At 29.8% G+C, this 21,300-nt stretch overlaps 1 protein-coding gene across 9 annotated transcripts in view; it reads left to right on the top strand.

Moving 5' to 3' along the window:
* The window catches only part of LOC143235838 (arf-GAP with coiled-coil, ANK repeat and PH domain-containing protein 2-like), a 74,611-nt gene that overhangs the window by 27,297 nt on the left and 26,014 nt on the right, over nucleotides 1–21,300 (top strand). For all 9 annotated transcript variants that reach the window (XR_013019386.1, XR_013019387.1, XR_013019385.1 and 6 more), the window contains 10 exons: nucleotides 113–171; nucleotides 670–730; nucleotides 2,369–2,422; nucleotides 3,829–3,887; nucleotides 7,469–7,652; nucleotides 9,000–9,044; nucleotides 10,554–10,649; nucleotides 16,317–16,391; nucleotides 16,754–16,857; nucleotides 19,109–19,264. Coding sequence is in view for 4 of the 9 variants with exons in the window: in XM_076474070.1 (XP_076330185.1) it covers nucleotides 113–171; nucleotides 670–730; nucleotides 2,369–2,422; nucleotides 3,829–3,887; nucleotides 7,469–7,652; nucleotides 9,000–9,044; nucleotides 10,554–10,649; nucleotides 16,317–16,391; nucleotides 16,754–16,857; nucleotides 19,109–19,264 (893 nt within the window). In the remaining 5 variants the exon portion in view is untranslated. The remainder of the gene's footprint in view (nucleotides 1–112; nucleotides 172–669; nucleotides 731–2,368; nucleotides 2,423–3,828; nucleotides 3,888–7,468; nucleotides 7,653–8,999; nucleotides 9,045–10,553; nucleotides 10,650–16,316; nucleotides 16,392–16,753; nucleotides 16,858–19,108; nucleotides 19,265–21,300) is intronic.

Below are 21,300 nucleotides of genomic sequence, written 5' to 3' on the forward strand. Positions count from 1 at the left end.
GTTTTTTTGTTTGTTTTTTGTCACATGAGTTGCTTGCTCTCAAACTATTTATTAACATGGGACACCATTGACTATTTAATGTAATTGTTTAATGCATTTTTATTTCTCACAGCTAGTACGTTTATGCAATGGCATGGTAGACTCTGGAAAAACATATCTCAATTCCAAGGCGTAAGTTTTTTCACCCTTTATCTGTGTGTATATATATATATATTTAATAGAGCAAGAATTTTTGTTTCCCAAAGATATTACCAACTTAATAGATATAATATCCAGATCATGATTTTATTTTTATCAAAAGAGTTTTCATGGGTAGTTAGAAGAAACTTAAAGTTTGGTTTAAAAAATAAAAATTTGTATAGTATATTTTTGAGTGTTCTTAGAACTTCTTGAAAACCAATATTTTAACATTGTGTACTGGTGGGGGGGGGAAGAGAATTTTTATAAAAGAGCATCAATTTTTGTAACTTGAATGCTAAACTGTCATATATTTGTTGTCATCAAGACAAACATTTTTGTTATATAAATATTTGAGTATATGCTATGACTATATTATGCTAAAACTTTATGTACATGTCATCAATAATATAATTTTTTTTACACTTGATCCTGAATAAATTGATAAACTTTGTTACTACACATTTGATTATTTTGAACTTTGTGTTTCAGTTTCTTCATTAATGGGATATGGGAACTTGTAACTTACTTCAAGGGAGACACAACAGTTGTGGTAAGGATGAATTTTTCCTGTTGGTTGCTTAATTATTTTCTTCACTATTTACAACCAAGACAAAATTGTAAATTGAATAAATACAGTTGATGAAACTGGCTAGTTTGTTCTAAAAAGTAACTTTTAAGGTCAGTCCAAAGAAGTTAATACAGAAAATTTGACTATACTAAAGATAAATTTTATGATAGTCAAATGAAATACATGTTTGATAAATCAAACATTCATGAGCTTGATCACATTGAAGCTAAACTATAATTCTGAATTTATTTAGGGTATCATAAAAAAATGTAGCAAATTTTTAGTAACATTAATTCTTGCACATAAAAAAACTGATTTTTTTAAAAATAAAGTACAAAATACTTGGATATGAAATTCAGAAGCTTTTTCAAAGTCAGTCTGAGCAAAAGATTATTTTCATGGTTAGAATTAAAAAATATCTTTTCATCCTAATATTAATTTGTGTAATTTTGAGAACCTTCTGAATGAAATGTAAAGTTTTATTTGTAAAACTATATCTCTTTTCTGTACTTAACACTTACTGTACAGAAATCATCAGTGTACAATGAAATAAAAAGTTTGTAAATATTGAATAAGATAAATAATACCATTTGTTCCTATCCACTGACTACAGTATTGATCAAAATGTTATAAATTACCAACCAACTTCAACAAATAAAATTCACATGTATTTTCTCATAATGTTTTCAGTTTTATTGCTGAATTTGCAACCATTATCTGTAATCCTCCCATCAATTATCCATGTAGCTTTCAGATATACATTTTACAACAAAAAATATATCAGTTGCAAGAATAAAAACCTAAATATGGCTATAATTTACCTGATTTTCAAAGTAAGCTATAAATAGGTTAAATTTATTTTAACTGTTTGGAGTAGGAGCAAAATGATCACAGACAAAGAAACAGCAAGTAACTGTGTACTAATATATGCCAAAACCAAATGGTTGTGATAAGCCTTACTTTGAGGATAATTTGCTCTTCCTATTGTTCACGAAATTGTTTATTAGCCACGTTAAGTTGATTAGTAAAACTACCTTGGAGAGAGAGAGAGGAAGTTAACAAATTTATTGGTATCCTAGCAACTTAAGATGGTTATATGTGCAAATTTTATATTTTTTTCTTTTAATTAAGCATAGTTTGAGTTTCCTTTACTGAAGTGGAAAAATTGACAGGTACATGGAAGAATGAAGATCGAGTTTTTCCTTTTTTTTTGGAAATTAAAAATAAAAACTTACATAATTAGAATATTTTAATTATGAACTACATTTTCCTGCAAAATTTGAGATACATTAATAACAAAATTGTTTAAATTTTGAGTGTCACTCTGTAAGAGATCATAATATGCACAAATGCCCAATTTTGAAGGGTTAATAAATACATAATTTTTACCAAGAAATACCACATCACGTCTGTGATTTGTTCACTAAAGAAACTGTGGTTCATATACATTTAATAACATTACCTACTCATCCCACATGCATGAATGCTGTAAATGAATACTTTCTTATTTTATTGCCATTAGGCTGGAAAGGGTTAAGTACTTCAGTTTATTGATGTTACTACTTAATTATTAGATTAATCTGTGCTGGTAAAGTGAGTGTTTTGGTTGTTATTTTTCAGAATCCTCTCAGTAAATTGATCCATGCAATGACAGAGATTAACAAGTATCAATCGGTAAGATCTAACTTCTTCAAAACTGTAGAATTGTTTATGTGTACTTATAAATAAAGCTTAATGCATTACAATATTCAAAATATTTGTTTTTTTTTTTCTGAACAAAACATTTTAGATCTTATGGTAATAATTACTTGTATGTAAGAATGGATAAGAAATTGTAATATTAAGTACAGTTATGCTTCATTACATATTTAAATAGCTATATCTAGTATTATGATCAATTGACATCAATATTTTGGTTGTTGTTAGAATGATGTACAGGTAGTGGGCAAAAGAATGGAAACACTTGGTAAATGAATGAGAACAAGTATTTTATATGCATCAGTTACCACACAGGTGTGGCTCATCTGTTAATTAAGAAAATAACATCCAAGCATGCATAGGGTTATGTATGAAAATACTGGATAGGCCTGGTTGCCTATAATCAAGACTAACATGACTGCAAGAGGAGACCCCCACCCCAGTGATGTTGGAAGAGGGGTGATTGGTGGGGAACATTTCACAGGTGCTTCAGTGACCAAGACAGCTCAATTTTCTGATGTTTCCTGAGTAAGTGTCTAAGGTGATGTCAGTATGGAACTCCAAGAAAAAGGCATCGTCAGCAGAGAGCAATAGTGAGTGGAAGCGCATTCTTCGGGATCGTGATGTTCAAGACAAAACAGGCAAGCAGTTGCAAGTCAATTGGCTGCAGGCCACTACCTGAGATGAGCAGAGAGTTTCATCAAAAAAGGTCCACAGAACACAAAACAAGATACCATAGTGGGGTTGAAGTGAACAAACTGCAGATTACACCTGGCAGTGCAAAGTTGTTCTTGACAAATAGACATATGAAGAAGATTGTGCTCTTGTTTCTTTGTTTTTCAATGCCCCAAAATACAACAAATTTGTTTAATCTGGTGTGAACAATGATCACTGAAACTCAGTTAAATTCAAAGTAATTTTTCTTGGTTCTCTGCTTGTAAGGACAGCTTTTTAGTTTTAAATTACTGTATTATCAGCTGTACTCTGCTCAGAAAACTATCATCATTCATCTCCTGCAAGACATTCCCCAATAGTTGAGAGCTCCTAGATGGTAACAAATTGGTGTATTATATAATAAAATACAGCAATGAATGTCGATACATTGCTGTTGTTTTTATTTATGTAAAAAGTAACCATTTAAAGAGCTTTAAGAAATATCAAAAATGTATTTGTATATAAGAATAAGGTTTGAAATTATTTTATGTTAGTATCATTGTTTGTGGAAATATAAAGAAATGAAAGTAAGCTAAAGTATAGTAATACATGTATTTGCTTTTAAAATTAACTGAAATGTGGAGTTCATAATGAGTGGAATGGTAGTAAATAAGGGAGGAATGAAACAGTGTCTTGTTTCAGAAATGTTTTCTTTCTATTTTTTAAAGATACTAATTGATCAAGCACAGCGTTCCATCATTAAGAACTTAAATGATTTCATAAAAACGTGAGTATATGAGAATTTTTTTTATTATTATTTATGGAATGCTTATGTTTCAGTTACCTTTTTCAATGAGATATACATAGAGTTTCTGGCATGATAGCACTGTATGTGTGTATTGGGCCATAAAATCTCTAGCACGTACTAACCTTATTTCCCTGTATTCCTCTTAAATATTGTGGGTGCAATCACAGAAACATGGGACAATTTTATATCTTTTGTGGGACTATATTCTTACATTGAAGTTTTATGATAAATTCTGGGAAATCTTTGACGTTTGTTACTTTACATCAGTAACTATGCATCAGTATTCGGCCATGATAAATTAGAAGAAAAAGACACGATCAACTATGTTTTCCATTTATGCAGGAGATTTCTTTCCCTATAATTCCAAAAAAAATATTTAAAAACTGGTAAATGTTTGAGAAGCCTTAAGAGGTATTGTAATTTGATTACTGGATCTATTTAAGGAATGCACTGATAAGTAAATTACGTAATAATAGCAGTAATCTTAAAAATGTAACAAAAAACAATATTTGGCATAACTAAAAGATGAATAAATATATCACAACAAATTATTGTATCTGGTACTATTATCTATTTAAGTGACTTTGAGAATATGTGGCAGAAAAACCTTACAATTATTACAGAATTACATTAAAAGTTATGCACAGGGAATAAATGCTGCTGCCACAGTGAAATGACTAAAGTAAGCACATACAAAATAAAGCAATTGATGTGTTTCACAGAGGTTGCATATGGTATATTAAAATGATTTTGGTTCTTAACCACATTATTATGGTCCAGTTATGCTATTACCTGATGATCACGTGTGTTGACGATAGTCTTGCAGTATACGAGGTCTGTTCAAAAAAAATACACGGACTAACGTCATAAAACAAAATGTACTTTATTCAGAAGTTACAGGTCTGGGACCCCTTCAAAGTACTCTCCTCCCCAACGCACACACTTATCCCAACGGTGTTTCCACTTGTTGAAACAGTCCTGGTACGCTTCTTTTGTAATGTCCTCCAGCTCCTTCGTCACATTTGCCTTAATCTCGGGAATCGTTTCAAATCTTCTTCCTTTCAAGGGTCTTTTGAGTTTGGGGAGCAAGAAAAATTGCAAGGAGCAAGGTCAGGTGAGTAGGGGGGGTGGGGAAGAACAGTGATCGAGTGTTTGGCCAAAAACTCACGAGTTCTGAGGGCTGAATTCCGCAGCAACGCGATGCATCTTCAATTTTTCAGTCAAAATCTCGTAACAAGATCCAACTGATATCCCACACTCTTCAGCAAGCTCCCTGACAGTCAGACGTCGATTTGCCTGCACCAGGGTGTTGATTTTGTCGACGTGTGGGTCGTCAGTTGACGTGGAAGGACGTCCATCTGCAATGGACTGTCGACCATCCTTAAAACGTTCATGCCACTTGAAACATGCCGTACGCTTCATAGCAACATCACCGTAAGCCGTGTTAAGCATAGCAAAAGTTTCAGTCGCAGATTTTCCAAGTTTAACACAAAATTTCACAGCAAGTTGTTGCTCTTTCAGGTCATTCATTCTGAAATCTGCAAAACGAAAATATCGCACTTCACTTAAAACCGCGTATCTAATACACAAATGAAGATATCTGCAATCGGGAAATGGCGTTGTAATCAGCTGATCTGTGCAAACCTAGCGACACCAAGCGGATTCCCCTGGAACCAACTGGAGCTGCGCAATTCAAACAGTTCGCGTATTTTTTGAACAGCCCTCGTAATTTCCAATGCAAAGAACTTCATTATAAGGCTATCATGACAGAATCACATGCTTCCATGCATGATAAACCAACCAATGTGCAAGGATAACAATTTCCCAGCAGCCATTTCAACAGTCAAAATGTATAAATATCCATAGGTGCTGCATATAGAAACTTGACTGAAATGTCTTTTTATAAAATAACAAATATTATTTCCTTCACATACCACTAGAGGTAGCATGTAGTGGTTGAATGGAAAACCTCACGTTTATGAACCAATACCCTGTTGCCCAATGCACAGCAAATAATTTTTTGTCTCATTAATTCAAAATTTATTTTTTTGAAATTGTAACTGAAATCTTATTCATATGCAGCAAAACAGTAAATCTAATTGAGCATCTGTTACTTACACTTGTATGTTCTCTAATTTCTACCCTGTCAACATTTTCTTTAGAATTTAACAATAAATCTGAAATAGCATTATTTATTGTAGGTTCCTCAACCAATTATTGAAGAAAACCATCCTGAATGTGATATTATTTACCAATTGTTATGCTTAAATTTGAAATCTTCCATAATTATAACTTCATAAATGAATGTATTTTTTTATCTTTGTAGAATTTCTCATCAGCTTTATCTGGTAGTCTGTAGAAAGTTCCAAATAAAACTCTTCTGTTATAACCACTAACAGAAATTCAAATAGATTCAAACTCATTGCTTCACTTGACCACACTGTAACTTTTATTTTACATACAACTTTCACTCCTTCCTTTTTTTAATACTCTATTCCTACTGAACAATGTATAACCCTTTATTTCAAAGGGCTTTTTGCTGTCAGAATTGTCTACATTTAGACAGATTTCAGTTATTCCCATTATATTAGAATACTCTGTTTCAATCAGTGTTTTAATATCATCTATTTTATTTCTTATGCTTTTAGTATTATAGTAAAACAGTTTAGCCTACCATTAAAACTACCTTTTTATCATGTTTCCATTCTATACCACTCAACATCTTATTTTTCCTCATTATTCTGGCTCTCTTCCAGTTTACAATTACACTTACAGTTGAGTTAATAACTCTTCCAAACAAGCCAGCTCCCAATCTATTTAAGTGTAAACAATCCATTTCAATTTATTGTACTGTTTTATCACTAACTTGTGTTCTCACTGAAATGGTTTTTAGGTTATTTTTGTAATAATACAATTTATTTAACCTTTTCTCTAGCTTAACAATAACTGAATAAACTGTAGCAAAAATTGCTCTGTTAACCAATCCTTATATCATTGATTATTGACATTTAAACACAACTATATGAATGTATGAATATTTTATGTCCAAAAGGGCTGTTACATAACTTTCCAAAAATTTTCAATTTTTGGTGATTTTCATTATCTACAAAATGCAAAATATTCTTTCCTCTGTGATTCCTAAATAATTTTATTATAACATTAAATTACCTGAATTTTATTTTCATGTGTATAACAATTTCAAACTTTAGCACCTAAAATTTCACAACAAATTAGAAATTTTATTTAATTAGTATTCAAATTAAATATCAGTAAATAACTGCACAAAGAAATGCACATTAATATGATAGTAAATTGTATGTTTTTATGGCTAGAAATATTTTTAATTAGAAATTAATAAATCAAAATTATGTCAAAGAAATTATTAATCTTTGATCAAACAAATGTTTTTAAAGATTGTTTCTGTATTGGTATAATTCTAATATCCTAAAAAGGAAACTGTAAAAACTGTGCTGTATTTTTAGTGTGTAGTATTTCTAACAGTGATATCTGTGAAATGTTTAATTTTAGTGGGACGTTATTTTTATAATTAATGTTTTTAGTGATATTCGAAAAACGAAAGACTGCAAACGATATTTTGAGAAGATTAGTGATGATTTTGATAATGCACTGATTCGTTACTCGCAAGTACCAAAGAGCAAGCCCCATGAATCTGAAGAAGTTGGAAACCTTCTGACAGCAACCCGTTCTTGCTTTCAGCATACAGCACTAGATTATGTTGCTCAAGTAAGTGGTTAACTTGCCAGACCATGTATCTGAGGTTCTGTGGGTCACACCCATTATCACACATACACAAAAAAAGTCTCCCAGATTTTAGGGCCAATTGGGTACATAACAGTAAAGAGTTATGGTCAAATCCCACTTTTCAATTGAAATAGTCCATGACTTGGTGATAGGTGGTGTTGACTAGCTGTCTTCTCTGTCTAGCCTACAACTTTAAAACTAGTGATAAATGCAATAGTCCTCAAGTAATATTTATACAAAATTTGACAAACAACTTCATTAACTCTTTCTAGCTGGTACCTTGTGTTTTTAGTGTACAAAATGACAACCTCAATTATTGAAAAATTACGTTAGATGTTGTTCCACTCAAATTATTACCAGAATAAATTTATAACTGAAACACTGAGATCTGAAATTTTCTTTTGATGTAAGCTATATTAATTTTTTTTAAATGAAGTAATTGAAAGAAATTTATCCAAATTTTCAATTTCTGCCTTGTGATGTACTTATTATTGAGATGGTGAAAATCATTAAGTTTCCCACCTGTGCAGATATAATTTCTCTGTGGAGAAACTACTGTACAAATCTTATCTTTGTACTTGTTTGAAGCCCACTTTTAGCTCAGTTTGAAAGGAAGAGATAATGAAGTTGATGATATCAAGAACTGTGAAATTCAACTGTCTGCAAATTTTATTTTACAATTTGCAAGTAACTGAAGCTGACAAAATTGTAAATGATATCACCTGAAACCTGAAATTATATTTTCTCTTGCAGTTTAACTATCACAGATATATCTCCTTTTATTGTGTAGTTGAACTAGATTGCAAAGTCAAATTTTATTACCAAGTTTCAAGGTGTCTTGAGGGCTGTGTAAAGCTTTTGTCTTCTGAGTTAGTAATGGTTTTATATTATTTGTATGACATTGTAACAGTGCTAAATTAACTATGTTATGTAGTAATTTTATTGTATTATATATCATAAATGTCTAACAAAAAAATCCAACTTTTATATTAAAAGGCCCTGTAGTTTGAATTTTATGTGCTTTAGTAATGTAAGGTCAAAGATGACATTATAACCTATCAATGGGCTTTAAAGCAATAATTTGTACCCAAGAATATCATGGAAACATAGTTTTATAAAACAATAGTAGTTACACTCTTCATAGAAAGAGGTTATTTTTTACAAATACAACAAAATGTGTGAACAGTTTATGTATTCTTTTGGTTTTTGACTAATTATGGTTCTTATACTAAATGTAGACATTAAAGTGAATTCAGACATTAACTTGAATATAAAAAAAAGTTTAATTAGCAATTACTAGAAAATAATATAAAATAATATTTCTTTCAGCTAAGTGTGCTTCAATCCAAGAAGAGATTTGAAATTTTGGACACAGTAAGTTGTTTTTACTTTATATGAACCACTATATTTTAAATCTTAACAAGTAATTTGATGTCACACTGTTTTATGTTTTGAATATTATGCTTATTAAATGATAGCACTTAGTTCATAGTGCCTTCCTATGTTTCTGAACTCCTAACAGTGACCATTCTGTACAACATTATTTGAATAACATTCCATGATAATGTTATTAGCTGACTGTTGGCAATACTGCTTTTCTTCTAGTTATGCATTCAAAATACATAAGTAATTCATAATTTGTTCATGTTTTTGTACATCAAAGCATCTGTAAAATGAAAGCCAGGACACACTTTGTCTGCAACACTCAGCTCTCTGTAGCTAGCATTCAGATCAGCTCTGTGGTTTGTCTCAAGCAAAAGTCTTGAGTTCGAATCCATTCAAGAGGAGACTTTTTAAAGAAAAATATCAGGGAAAAAACACAATAGCATTATACTTTACATTATGGACTGGAATTATATAGACCTCCAAATTTAAATTTCACAAAAACTGTTTTGATTTTAATAACAAATTGTTCATAATTAAGCTGCACAGATTTTAAAAATAATATCCATTTTTTTCAATCACAAGGATTTTTTTTACAAAGTGGGAAGGAAAACATACTAGACCAAATTCTTATTTTGTTTACCACAGTGAACATTTTTTATTTTATTTGTTAACAAAAATTCGAACAAGATGAGGAAAGGGGAAGAACACTGAAGTCAAATATCATGTGGAAGACTGTGTCACAGTAGTTAGTGCTCGACTATCATGTGAAAGACTGTGTCACAGTAGTTAGTACTCGACTATCATGTAAAAGACTAGGTGTCACAGTAGTTAGTGATCAACTATCATGTGGAAGACTAGGTGTTGCAGGTAGTTAGTGCATGTACTGAAAATATGGTAAAATGTGATATCTAATCCAAATCTCATTGATTAATTCAATTTTATTGAAATGTATACACATTCATTGATAAAATGTACATTGCAGTTACCTTCTATTCACCTTTCTCTTTATTTCTGTTTTTCCATCACTTTAGTGGGAAAAGGTAGTAATGTTCTTGAAAATTAACTGCTTCTCAAACATTTTCATACCTTTTGTTTTTTCTTCCATTTTAAATCATCAATATCCTATAATATCAAGGATATATTCTGCAAAATCAAATGGCATCATAACTCGACCAATCACATTCCTTTGCATATTCAAATCAACTAATAACTGTTTGAAATTTTGCAATTATGACCTGGATCTGTCATTGCAAGCAAACAATTATTTTCTGCAAGTGTCAGTAATGTAAGTACACAAAGTACCTGTTTTAGATGTAAGGCTGAATGTGCTATCATTACAGGCAAAGAGGTTGTTGAATCCACATTTTCTATTGTGCTTGATAGATTTTTGAAAGATAACCTGAAAACACAATAACAGTTTTAGTTATTTATTTATTTAACAAAACTTGTATGAAAATTATAAATGTGTATCATAACTGTAAGTTTTCTTTCTTTAAGTTGCTGACTATGATGCATGCTTACACTACATACTTCCATCAAGGATGGGACCTTATCCAAGATTTTGATCCTTTCCTCAAGCAAGTAGCTGTCACTGTAAGAATCTTTGTCATTTATATGCTAGTTTATTTATCCTTTATTGTATGGTAGAAAATAATCACTAGAACTGGCTTTTTAAAATGATGTGGTGTTTTGTAACATTTAGCAATTTGTGTATTTGTTTTTTTTTGTATATGTAATTGTTTTCAATCACAATATATCACTTTTTCCAAAATATGAAGTACATTCTAGATTTTACACTATATTTTCTTATTTAGTGTGAATTCTTTTATGTTTAAATTTTTTTCCCCTATGAAATGAGAATAAAACATACATGTCAAATACAGACACAGGCTTGACATTATTTTAAATATATTGAATGAGGGAACACTAATGAAGATTAATTTTCTTGTCTTATTTATTTCTACAATACAGCTTATACAGTAATTTCATTTTAAAAATTTAAAACAATTTTTAGAAGTTCATCTCTACAGTTTAAAATAAAAACAGTAGCCAAATATTTTTAAGCAACTAATAAGAAATAGAATTTTAGCTGTATTGGACTGTTAATACCTGTTTCTAAACCAGGGTGATGTTTTATCTGTATTAAACTGCTCCTGCTTGTTTTCAAACCAGGATGATGTTTTAGCTGTATTGGACTGCTCCTGTCTGTTTCTAAAGCAGGGTGATGTTTTAGCTGTATTAATCTGCTCCTGCTTGTTTTTAAACCAGGATGATGTTTTAGCTGTATTGGACTGCTCCTGCCTGTTTCTAAACCAGAATGATGTTTTAGCTGTATTAAACTGCTCCTGTCTGTTTCTAAAGCAGAGTGATATTTTGGCTGTATTGGACTGCTTTTACCTATTTCTAAAGCAAAGTGATATTTTGGCTGTATTGGACTGCTTTTACCTATTTCTAAAGCAGAGTGATGTTTTAGCTGTATTAAACTGCTCCTGCCTGTTTCTAAAGCAGAGTGATATTTTGACTGTATTGGACTGCTTTTACCTGTTTCTAAAGCAGGGTGATGTTTTAGCTGTATTAAACTGCTCCTGCTTGTTTCTAAAGCAGTGATATTTTGGCTGTATTGGACTGCTTTTACCTGTTTCTAAAGCAGAGTAATGTTTTGGCATTTTTCAAGTTGAAGTCAGTTGTAAACTGATGTTTTAGCTGTTGCTTGTTTCTAGTGTGTTTTCTAAAGCAGAGTGATGTTTTGGCTTGCTTATTGTTTGTAAAGAGGTTATACCACAAGTTCAACACAAGTTTATTCGAAACACCCTAATGAACGAGAAACAACCTATCAACAAGTTAAAACAAAATAATTTTATCTGCAAAGTACCATTTTTGTGTGGAAATGTACTGAAAAAACAGTGAATGATTTCATAAAATATAAAAAAACCAAAAAATAAAACTAGACTGACACATCTGGAAAAACCAGCATTTGCAGAACATAGTTACCAAAGAAGCCATATCCTGAACTGAGACCAAAATTAAATACTGGACAATGCCTGGCATCAAAACATCAGTAATCAAAGAATCCATTAATTTCAAATTACACCAGGTATACGTTCAACTAAGAAAAATAATTTTGTGACAGCAACCACTAGACAAACTCTTCCACCATTTTGCATAGAATATCACACAAGACCTTTCCATTAAAGCGTACCCGTGTGGTGAAACAAGTATACAGAAAGAAACTACATCACAGATTCTTGTTAATGAACATTAAGACTACACAGTTAATGAATTTGACTTCAATCTGAAGAAAGTCTGAGTACAGAAACTAAAACATTTCTTATTCTAGAAACAGACAAGTGCAGTTGAGTAAAACTAACATGTTCACACTGCTTACAATAACCTTGAAAAAGAAATCTGTTTAACAATTTAAAGTTGATTTAAATTTGTCTATAAAATGTTTCTTTAAAAATTCTTTTGTGACTTCTCTGAATATCAGAATGGTGAAAATAAAACAGAAGCTGTTTAAAATATCTGAAAATTTGTTGTTAGCATTTGTTAAAATGTTTTGAGCATAGTGTAGTAAGTTTTGAAGTATGTTTTATTCAAAATCATAAATTTTCAGTTTGACCAAATAAAGCTTATAACAACTACAGATTTGAATCATTTAAATACAGTTACTTAAACTACTAGAAATTAATTTATTTAATAGTTTATCACAGCAATACTGTGGTTTATTTGTAATATTTAATACATAAATGACAAATGCTTTTTAGTCATAGATGTTAGATGGACTTCTAAAACATCATCTCTTGTTTAAGTGTTTAAGCTGATGGTAAACTTATAATTTTGTAATTATTCACAAAGTTTTTTTTGAAAATTGTACTGTGCCATTGATCTTGTTATCGAACTTCTGTTAGATGTTAACTATTATTCATAGTTACAAGTTGTAATTATTAACTGTCTTTATTATTCACCTTTCTGTTAGATTTTGAAGTGGCTCATATTACTGAATATTGAAAAAGACTGTCTGGATAATTTCTTTGTAACAAATATTTTAATTATTTTGATCTTAATTTTGTTAATACCACAAACTGTTAGCTTTATGGCTAAATTGAGGGAATAATTTGTTTTATGTGGTACTATACAACTCCAAATATACATTACAGTTTGTATAATATCTCATTAGCTAAAACGGGTAAGTTTGTATATCCTTCCTCATAAGTGAATTATGTCAATATTTTAGCTGTTCAGAATTTCTTTTAAAATATTGAAATGTAAATCTCTTGGTGGTGTAAGAAAATAGTCATTTAGAAATCTGAAGTGGTGTTTAAGACATCATCCCATTTCATTACCTTGTTTTTAGATTACCAACTTACACATTTTTATTTTGAGAATTCCTAATACTAATATTACATAGGTGATATCCATTTTACTCCTATTAACTTGATTTTCTAAGGACAGTAAGTACGTCATTACAGACGAAAATACTTTTAATTTAAACTTAAATTAATGGATTTCAAAATAAAGTTCACTGATATTCTTGGATGTAACAAATCAGGATAATTTTCTAATAATATTTAATGTTATACCTAATGTGTGGTCTCTAGGAAAGTTATATCAAAAGAGACAGAACTACTATTGTTGTTCATAGTCTTAGTTATTGTCATTAAAAATAAATCAAGTCCATCCTGTATGTAGCTATTTACTTGTATAATAATATAAGGATTTAACATTTAATGTATTAAATCACTTTAGTTACAAGTTGCATATTTTTATATGGTAACAACTGATTAATCAGGAAAGAAAGTTCATTTAGAATTTTGAAGTAATCATCTTTGAAATTATTTGGAAGTTGGTTAATCAGATGATGTTTTCAAATATTTAACTTCTGTTCAGTTTTACAAATGAAATTTATATCAATTTGTAGAAATGTGTATTTATTGTTAAAAAGTAAAATTATCCATTATTTTGACAAACTAATTAAGAGTTTGTCATCTTTAATTTGTCTGTGAACTGTCTTTTGTAAAGGATCCTTTAAACACTATAAAGGAAAAATAAAACTAGAGACATTTAGGTATCCAAATTGTTGTTGTAAGCATTCATTAAAATGCTTTAAGCATGGAGCATTGACTTTTTCAGGATTTTTTGTTTTTGTGAAAATTAATTTCAAGTCTTAAATTTCCATTTTAACCAACATAAATCTCATAAGTACACACCAAATCATATAAATAAATGGTTAACAAAATTACAAGAAAATGATGGGTACACTATGTTAATATTAACTTTAGATTAGTAAGCTATGCATTTAAAGCAAACTAAAAATTAATCTGGCAATCAGTATAGCTAATTAAATATAATTTGCTTATGTACCTACTTATAAAGATTAGAATGAATTGTTTAATCAAACCATCTGGGTATCCTTGCTATCAACAGTATCTTTGGCTGTAATCCTAGTAACATATAATAAGGTTTGGCCAGCTTATGAGACTTAGGTTAGTCCTACATATACATGCATTAAAGAAACAGTATAAAACAGTCTTCATAATAAAAGTATAATAAAAAAATATGATTACCAACTGATATCATTTGATGTATTTAACAGTTTAACCAATACTTTTAAAGAAAGAAACAATAAATAAATATCTTAGGGAATATAAAAGAAACACCAATTATTGGTTTGAATTACTGAAATAGAATCAGTTTCTTTGAAAAGTGTAACCAGTATAATGTGGCTGTTTTGTTGTTGTTTTTCCTTCAGTTCTGCCTTATAAGTCTTCACTAATGAAAACTCTTAAATGTGTGTGCAGTGACAAAATTTAGAGCAATATGTTACTGTTTAGACTGTCAAGCTATTAGCAGTAATTTACCTATAATGTATCCAAAAACTAATATTTACAAAGATGCAAAATAAAAAAATTAAAAGAACACCTAAATCATCCATGAAAGTGTAATACTGTTAAACATAATGGAAACAGAAAATGAAAATGGTAAAATATATGAAGTGCAGCTAACACTGCCACTTTCATTTAACAAACATGTAGAGCTAACTGCAGGAAATAATAATGAATAACATTAAATATTCTATAAAAGCCAAAATATAATGAGATAAGCCTCTAGAAAGTTCAATAATGATAATAAAACTCAGAAAGGAAAGTTACAGTGCTTCTTAACATGGCAAAGAAAGTAATCTTAGAAACTAATTTAACTAAACTAAAGGCATAATGTTATACTTTATACAGAAATGTTATAGAGCTAGTTTTAAATATATATAATATGAATTTTAACTAATGAGAGGTAAAACCAATGGTGATTAATACATTAAAGGTGTTCACTGTTATACTAAGCAGTCTTCAAAGGATTTAAAATATAAATATGAAAGTTTATAAAAGGTTATGATATTCTGTAAAACATGAAACCCATACTTAATATTAAGAATATTGTCGAATTCTCACAGAATTGAATGAATTTTGTATTTAAAATGATCAGTGAGAAATATCAGTTATGTAGAATGAGTGTGTGTGTCTTTATGAGCTCTATCCACAATCTCATAGCATTGAACACATTTTAATGGATTTAAATTTAAAAGTTGTGTGTAGTTAAACATTGTAAAGTAACTTATTTAGAATATTCATGTTTAGAAATGGAGAGTTTATTACTTCAAAGTTAAATGTCTATTTTATTGTAAACTGGGCAAGTGATATTGCTATTTAAATCCAACTATGTGCTTTGTTTTCTTGGAAAGAACTTTTTCCAGAGTGATAATTTGGTATAAGAATGTCATCAGTATATATACGAGCCCAACTTGAGTGCAACACTAGTCTTTCCTAACAAGATCTGTTTTGTAAGTAACCTTTAGTTATAGTGCCCAAATTATTTTGGCTCTTATGTAGGAATTGATCTTTGGAAGACTAATTAATATGGACATCTAACTGAACTGTCATAGTTGTTTGAAGATTAAAGAAAATAACTTCAGTGTGAAGTAAAATACTAGTGTAATAGATTTTCATGTAATGTGTTTTAGTAGGCTTACAAGTATTTTAATAATGCTGAATATACATTTCTGCAATTGACTAATGATTCTAACTTTTTATGCCTTAGCAATGTTATAAACTTTCTTTTTCAAGGATACTTTTAAAAAGCTGGAAATTCACTCTTGCAGTACTTTGTATTTTTGTTTATGAATTGGTATTTCATATTAAACTATTTTGGGTTAGTAAATTGTAACTTGATCATTAGATAGATGTGTTACTTTCAGAAATTGTTTTACAGCTTACAAAGTTAAAAGAAGATACCATAGAATTAGAAAAGAATGTAGAAGGAAGACATGTACTTGTTACCCAAAAGGTAAGACCTTGCAGTAATGTAACATTACTGCTCTATGTTATTGAACGTTGTTATAGGAGATACAGTTATTTACTGTAGGAATAGTAGCTTTCATTCACTTGCAATATAACACTGGCACAAAAGTTTAATAAAACAAAAGTTCAGCATTTTTACTTGCAATATTTAAATGAGACAAACAGTATATAAATGTTATTACGTTCAGTAATATTTTATACAGGTTGTTGTGACTGATAGTTCTTTGTGTGGGAAATAAAACAGAATATTTGTTAAAACAGACTATTAAAATTACAGTTTTTTTAAAGAACACCAATAGTTACAAATCTAATTACATCAGTTAAAAAATAACATGTATGTGTTTCTAGGACATGATCCCTGTTTTGGTAAGAAATGAGCAATCAGAAAATAGCATCAGACAAGAAGGTTATCTTTTCAAACGAACATCAAATGCCTTCAAAACCTGGAATAGGTAAAGCATTAACTAATTATTTGTGTTGTTTACATAGCTTTTCTTTCCTATGAGTAATTCTTAAATAGATTGCTGTGTCCATAATATTTGTTTTTATAAACAACTCATTGGAAATGTGCCATAAGAATTGCATTGAATAAGTGTATACTAATTTCCTCTCAATATTTTAGTCACATTCAACATTGAACGAACAGGTTGTTTATAGGTCAGTTTAAGATTTTTAAAGTATAAACGCTTTCCAAATGAGTTGCAGGTCAAAGGCCATGTCATTGCATGTGTTGACTTGCATTCAAAATATTATTGAAATACTCTTTTATTAATTTGTTATTAAGTTTGGTTTCAAAGTGTAGATTACAATTCAAATAATCATATTATACATCATTTAACTTTTTGATTTAAAAATAAATATTAAAAAATAAACATCAATTTTTTGCATGTCACAACATATGGTGAATGAAGCACTAGTTCAAATTAGATGTTTGTGATGTCAAAATACAAAATTTGTAGTTTGGTATGAATTAGGAATTCAGATTACCAATATTGACAAGCTAGAATGTAAAATAAGAACCTCCTGTCTTTTCTGTTTGCTGAAATATCACTCATGTACTGCATCAAACACAGTGGCCCAGCTCACATCTTCCCTTATTTGGAAATGATCCCATATATATACTTCCATATATGACATTTTAATAATCAATCAAAAGCTCAGAATGTTCCTTTGATATCTTCTCAACATTTTCAACTATAATAGCATTCTCTCTTTCTTTCAAGACAAATGCTCATGCTGATAAATTGAGTCTGTAGCCAGTTTGAAATTTCATATTTTGATATCTTGAAATACAGCTTAGTTACTAAACTTGATAAACTGAAGTGGATTTCTGTGGTATCAATATAGTAATTTATTATTTTTTAGTTGCTCAAGTGTGTGTTTTATATATATAAAACCTAAAAAAAATGATTTCATCTTGCATCCTCCCCATGGATAATTTTTTTAGGCTTAGCAAGAAGTAATTGAGTACAAAGGTCATAATTAGAATAAATAATTGTTTGCTTTACTTCTTTATTTACTGTTCTATATTTTAAGAAAAAGAAGTTTAAGAACTTGTTTGTAAATAGTAATATATATACATATATAATGCATAATAATTGAAATGTGACTATTTTACAAAATACTAGTGCACTAAAACATAGTCAAGATATGTCAGTGTGTAAAGAATAAAGGTCAGTTTTTATATTATTAGGTACAGTAACATGTGAGAAATGTCATTTTTACTTTTTTGTTGTGAGGTATTTCGGATTTGTGGGAAACTTGATATTACACTGCCTTACTCTCCGAGTTAATTCAAAGTTGTATGTTATTCTCACACTGTCCTAGTTAATTCAGAATTATGGGAACCATATAATTATATTGCCACACTGTACCATGATTCATTCTGTTTTATGTAAAACCTAATATTACACTTCTGCACTGTTCTAAGATTAAACTTATGGGAAGTTTTCTTTTTATGCTGCAATTCTGCACTGATTTTATTTATACATATGTGTAGAGCATGGTGTTAAATTACTATTTTGTGTTGTAATTAACTAAAAATTATGGAAAATGTGTTTATCTATTGGGCTATTATTTATGCATTTAATGTATTGTTTTTTTAGCTTTTTCTATGAGCTAGATGTGCCACATGGTTTTTGACAACTAAAGTTTAACAGAGGTTCAAATTGGTTTTGGTCTTAATTCTTAAATTGCTAAAAATAAACTTGGAGTTTCCACAATTTTAAAAATTGTGTATGATATACACAAATATCTACCAGCAGGCTAAATCCATAGAAATGAGATGTCTTGGGACTTGACAAAGTTATGTGCTGATCATCACATTAAAGAGTTTGCTCACTCTATGGGCCATGCATGGTATGGCCTGTTGGTTAGATATCTTGACTCATAATGTGGGAATTGTAAGTTTGAATCCCCTTAACAAAACATACTCACCCCATCAACTGTGGGAGTGTCATAATGGGATGATCAGTTCCACTATTCATTGTTAAAAAAATAGCCTAAGAGTTGGTGGTGGGTAATGATGACTAGTTGCCTTTCCTCTAATCTTTTACTGCTAAATTAGGGATGGCTTTGCAAATAGCCCTTGTGTAGCTTTGCAGAAAATCCAAAACAAACTAAAACTAAACCATACTCTGGGATCTGAATGTTAATCTCTTTCATAGATTTTATGTTGTGTATGACTTGATGTTTCTTTTTCAGACGCTGGTTTATAATACAGAACAATCAACTGGTGTACAGAAAGAGGTCAAGAGATTGTATAATCACAATAATGGAGGAAGATTTGAGGCTGTGTTCTGTTAAGCCAGCTGCAGAAATTGACAGACGTTTCTGCTTCGAAGTATTATCTCCTACCAAGTGAGTAAATCTGCTTGTTTTGTGAAATATCAGGTTGATAGATGAACATTTTATTATAAAAAATCTTCCTTACGTATATCATATATTTAGATTGAAATAATGTTTTTCAAGTCAGTGACATGTTTGAAAATACTCGGTACTTTTGATTTTAACCTATACAATGCCTGTCTTTAGATATTTATAATATATAATTTAATGAAACAAGTCCAGGCCAGTCCTAGGTTAATAAAGGCAGTACAATGTTACTATTTAGTAAAAAAAAAAAAAAATTGTAATATACCAGATTATTTCTTTGCAGTAATTAAATTGACTCATAAAGTAAAATTAAAAATGGCATAAGAAATATTAAGATTAAGATAATAGTAAAAATTCTTTCATGATTATTTACTAATATCTGTACAATTCAGTAGCATAGTTCAAACATAATTATCTTGTTCTCTTGTTTGGTTAGTAGATAACCATTTGTGTTTGGAACATTCAGTGGTAGATGTGGAGCCCAATAATTACAATTAGAACAAGATCATTGGTAGTATTTGTTAATCAATTAATCAATGGGCTCATTACTGACTTACTGACTACACTTGATTAATTGATTAGTATACTACACTCTTACAACATGTACAATAAAAAAAAAAAAGTATATGCTAATATCTTTTTCAACCACTGTTTGTTTTCAGCTATGCATTAAAGGGTAATAATGTTTTTATTTAAAACATCACAATTATAATTCAAATCATTAAGAAGCTGGCTACACAGTCTGAGTGTTTTTTGAAAGGATAAATGTAAAAATGATATTAAAAGAAAAAATTGAGCCTTCACAATATTTTGCAGTAACCTACCATATTCATGAGACAGCAAACTTACCTGATTTGATGTTTCATTTTGTTTTGCAAATATAATAAAACAAAATTCATGTTTACAAACATTTGAACTCAACAAATCATAGTATATCTATTAAAAAGTAAAAACATTGACTTAAAAAAAAAGAACCAAACATCAATAATGTACCTCTAGTAAGCTTTAAACAATTTCTAGTCATGTGTAACTGCTTTGCTTCACATTGTGTGCATGTGTGTGTGTGTGTGTATTCTTGTAAGGCCAGATTTTCCCATAGTAAAATCATGCTAACTGTCTTACAGCACTTTAAGTTTTGCTCAATAACTTTGTAAAGCATCTGTTATCAGACTTTGAAAAACTTTTCTCGCCACTGATTTAAGACTAATAGGCCTATAATTGAAGAACATTTTTGTCACTTCCCTTGAAAGGAGGAATAATATTAGCTAATTTTCAGTCTTCTAGCATCTGCCTACTATTCATGAACTTAAAACACTTATACCAGATGCTTACATATCCAATCTTTAACATTTAAACTTCTCAGTTTTGGCTTGGAATAAACTCTGAATTAATGTGATCATCTTTTTCAGTCTTGTTTCCTCTGTCAATGATTTAGGTTGAAGAATATTGCTTCAATCTTCACTAATAGAAACTAAAGAAAAACTTGATCCAGCCATTCCATAATCATCAGCTATTGTCTCTCAAAAAAAATCCAACTGCCATTGTAATATTTGCTTACACTCAATGTGTGTGAAGGAATTCTTACAATTTAATTTTACATTTTCATCCAACTTTTTTATATTGTTTTTCATTTGACAAATTTTCTTGATTATGAAAACATTCTTCCAAATATGCTATCATTGTAGTAAATTTAAACATCTTATTTTTTTAATACTTTAATCTTATCATTTATGCTCTTTGTGAGCCAACTTAGTTTTCACTCAAAGCCACCTTTATTTGGTCTATAAGGAGCATGCCTTACATCTATTTTCAAAACTGTGCTTTATTAGTAAATGTTTAAACCACTTATTGTAGCACCATAGTAAGATTTCAGTCAGGCTGTACAGAAACTAAGGGAAATGCTTGAAAAGCAAGAAATGGATAACATATCAAGAAGTGATTGTTCTCAGTAAATGTAGTTATTTTTTAGGATAGGCAGAAAAATTCTGTAAAAAAGCATTGATAACTTGTTTCGTTTACAA

Source organism: Tachypleus tridentatus, chromosome 12 (assembly GCF_004210375.1).
Source record: "Tachypleus tridentatus isolate NWPU-2018 chromosome 12, ASM421037v1, whole genome shotgun sequence".
NCBI classification, from domain to species: domain Eukaryota; kingdom Metazoa; phylum Arthropoda; class Merostomata; order Xiphosura; family Limulidae; genus Tachypleus; species Tachypleus tridentatus.